General features: G+C 41.4%; 1 protein-coding gene across 1 annotated transcript in view; it reads left to right on the top strand.

Moving 5' to 3' along the window:
* Positions 1–2,257: 2,257 nt before the first annotated feature.
* Gabrg1 (gamma-aminobutyric acid type A receptor gamma1 subunit) overlaps positions 2,258–2,867 on the top strand; it is a 92,240-nt gene continuing 91,630 nt past the window's right edge. Inside the window, exon 1 of the mRNA XM_008837690.1 lies at positions 2,258–2,508. Coding sequence (XP_008835912.1) covers positions 2,405–2,508 — 104 coding nt within the window. The 5' untranslated portion in view covers positions 2,258–2,404. The remainder of the gene's footprint in view (positions 2,509–2,867) is intronic.

The raw sequence follows: 2,867 nt of genomic DNA, 5'->3' as shown, positions 1-2,867 counted from the left end.
CAGCATGTATATGATAATTTATGAGCTTCTGCAATCTCCATTTCTGTAGGATTCGATACCCTCTTTTAGGCTTAAAGAGCACCAGGCACACACAGAGTGCACACACATACATACAGGTAAACATTTTTATACATAAACTTAAAAAAAAATTAAATGACATTGAGACCAGGCATGCTGTCATATGCCTTTAGTCCTGGCAATTGGGAGATACAGGAAAGAGGATCTCTGTAAGATGGAGGCCAGCCTAGTCTACATAGTGAGTTCCAGGCCAGCCGTGGCTATAAGGAGACCCTGTCTCAAAATGAAAAAAATGTCAGTCAGCCTAACTTGGGAAAAGCCTAGATATTGAAAAATACAACAAAATTCCTTTTATTATAGGTGTTTCTTCATTATAGAATAAACAGGCAACTTGTTACTATCCAGGGTATGTATTTCACCTTTTCTGTTCATTGATTTCTTCTAACTGCTCTCAGCCTCCTTCAGTTACATAAGAGAAGAGTGAAAGTAAACCTACTGAAGAATTGTTGATGGAAGAACTTACAGCTATTGCCATAAAACATTAAATGGTATACTATTCCCTCCAATACGTGCAAAGAACCCACTTAATTTTAGTTAAATTCAAGGAGTAACCAGAGAAGTATTTGGTATTCACAATGCATTTCTACTCCATTAATTCCTACTTCAGTGGCTAATCAGATCAGTGAATTTATGTGTGCATCCAGTGAAACAGTTAAATAACTACTCAAACCACATTGTTAATTAAGCTAGAAAAAAATGACATCATGTGTTACCTAAAGTTACTCATCTCAGAATTATTATACTATATTTAATTGCTATATTAATTATTGCATATGAGCTACTTTCATTAACGTACTCTACGGAAGGGAAAATACTAATTAGTGTGGTATAAGAGAATAGGAGCAGGGAAGGTCAATATGAATTTTCAGAAAATGGGCATCAAAGAGGGTAAATAAGACAAGGTTTGCAGCATCTGTTTTCCTGGGCAAGAAAAAAGAAAGAAAGAAGTCTGTAACCTTGTTAGGCCTCTCTAGCTCCTTTAACGGATTTCAGTGGATATTGTAGCAACAGTTCCCTTACCGCCATGCATGCACAAACACTGTTACTTCTGCTTTGAACTGTTTGCCCAGAGACAAAATATATTCTGAAGCAACTATGTGTTAAATTTCAGTTCAGAATTGAATCTGGCCAATTCCAGGTGCTGTGGAGTGATTAATGAAGCAGCCAGCGACCCCATCCTCAGGCGACATCCGTGGGAAGCAGGGATTTAGCAAGGCGTAAAGGCAGAAGATGGCTGGGCACTGAGCCTATTTCTCCACTGCCACTGTCTTTGCAGTACAGTTGTTCCAGCTGCCAGAGGCTTTCTGGTTGTCATGGCAACACTTGGGCTCTGCTGAGAACTCAAAGCAGAGCCTCTGAAGTTAGGTACCAAACACTGGAGCTCCACAAATGGAAAAGCACTTGGGAAAGGGGACGGCATCAAGGTTCACCGTGTCATATGCTACAAGCCTTTGGCTCTAGGAACTTGCCAGGGTCATATTTTATTTTATTATTTTATTTTATTTTTTTCTGTTTGTAAAATGAGAGAATTCTTGCCTGTTATTCTTTGTTAATGTCATCTTTGGGCGACTGATAAAAGAAGTACATTGCAAATCCTCTCAATAGAACTGCAGTAGGAGGGGATGCGGGAAGGAATGGGCTTACCAGAAATGCACCCAGCCTGCTCATTCATTCATTGAGTTTCACAGTGAGCATCTCTCGGGAGCTCATTTTTGCAGGGCATTGTTTCAGGTCCTAGGTCTGCAAAGAGGAAACAATACAATGTCCCACCATTAAAATTAGCCAACGACAGTTAATCAAATTAATTGGATCCTCGGGAGTCTGGAGAAAGTCAATTAGCCCCCAACCCCTAATCCCGGGAGGAGAGGTGGCACACTTCCCCAGGGTCTCTTTAGAAGACAGATTCAAAATCCGAATCCATTGGCTCCGGAATAGAAGAAAAGGACAGCGGGGAGTGAGGAAGTGTTTCCCTGGGGAGAGGGTCTGACAGGGCCACACCAAGGTTTCCCAGGGGGTGGGAGGGAGAAGAGGTTTATTTTTCTTTTAGAAAAACGCAGCCCTTTTCCCTACTGGGCTTGATTTCTAGTAGGGGAAGCCCCGCCTTTTTGGATCACTGATTGGTCCAACTCTTTTGAGATAATTTATGCTAGCATCCTCCCTGTCTGATTGGCTCCTCGCTCAGTTCCGCTGGGAGTCGCATCCTACCTGGTTCTGAGGTGTACCGCCTTCCACTCTCCCTCTTACTCACCGGGCTACTGCTGAGGGGTGAGACAAACTCTGAGCTTGGGGACAGAGCTGGTGCAGGACTGACAGAAAAAGCGACCTCATGGGTTCTTGGAAAGCCTTCTTCTTTTCTCCTTTCCTCCTCTGGAGTCAAACTAGAGGGATGAGATTGATGTTCTTATTACTGACGCTGCATTTGGGAAACTGGTGAGTAAATTCAAGGACTTAAAACTATCTTCTTCATTTTCCTTTCTTTTAAAAGTCATTCTAAGTTAAGTAATTGGCATTTGGCCAGAAACGTGTGGAATGTTTATCAGCAATGTATTTTCTGATTCGGTCTGTTTACTCGCAGACAGCATGAAATTAGCCTATTTCTGAAGCATGGGGGTTAGTTCACTTGTTTTTGACTTTGAACAGATTATAAACTAATAGAGACTTCTTTACTAATAGAGGAAGGGAGCTGGGCAGTAGAGATGACTTTGCTGCTACATTTAGGAATGAATGCCATTGAAGAACTTTCTGGATGATTCTACATTTTAAAGACAAAGTTATTTCAGAAACTTCTT

Source organism: Nannospalax galili, unplaced genomic scaffold (genome assembly GCF_000622305.1).
Source record: "Nannospalax galili isolate Female #2095 unplaced genomic scaffold, S.galili_v1.0 scaffold318, whole genome shotgun sequence".
NCBI classification, from domain to species: domain Eukaryota; kingdom Metazoa; phylum Chordata; class Mammalia; order Rodentia; family Spalacidae; genus Nannospalax; species Nannospalax galili.
This window is presented reverse-complemented; position numbering and strand designations above follow the sequence as displayed.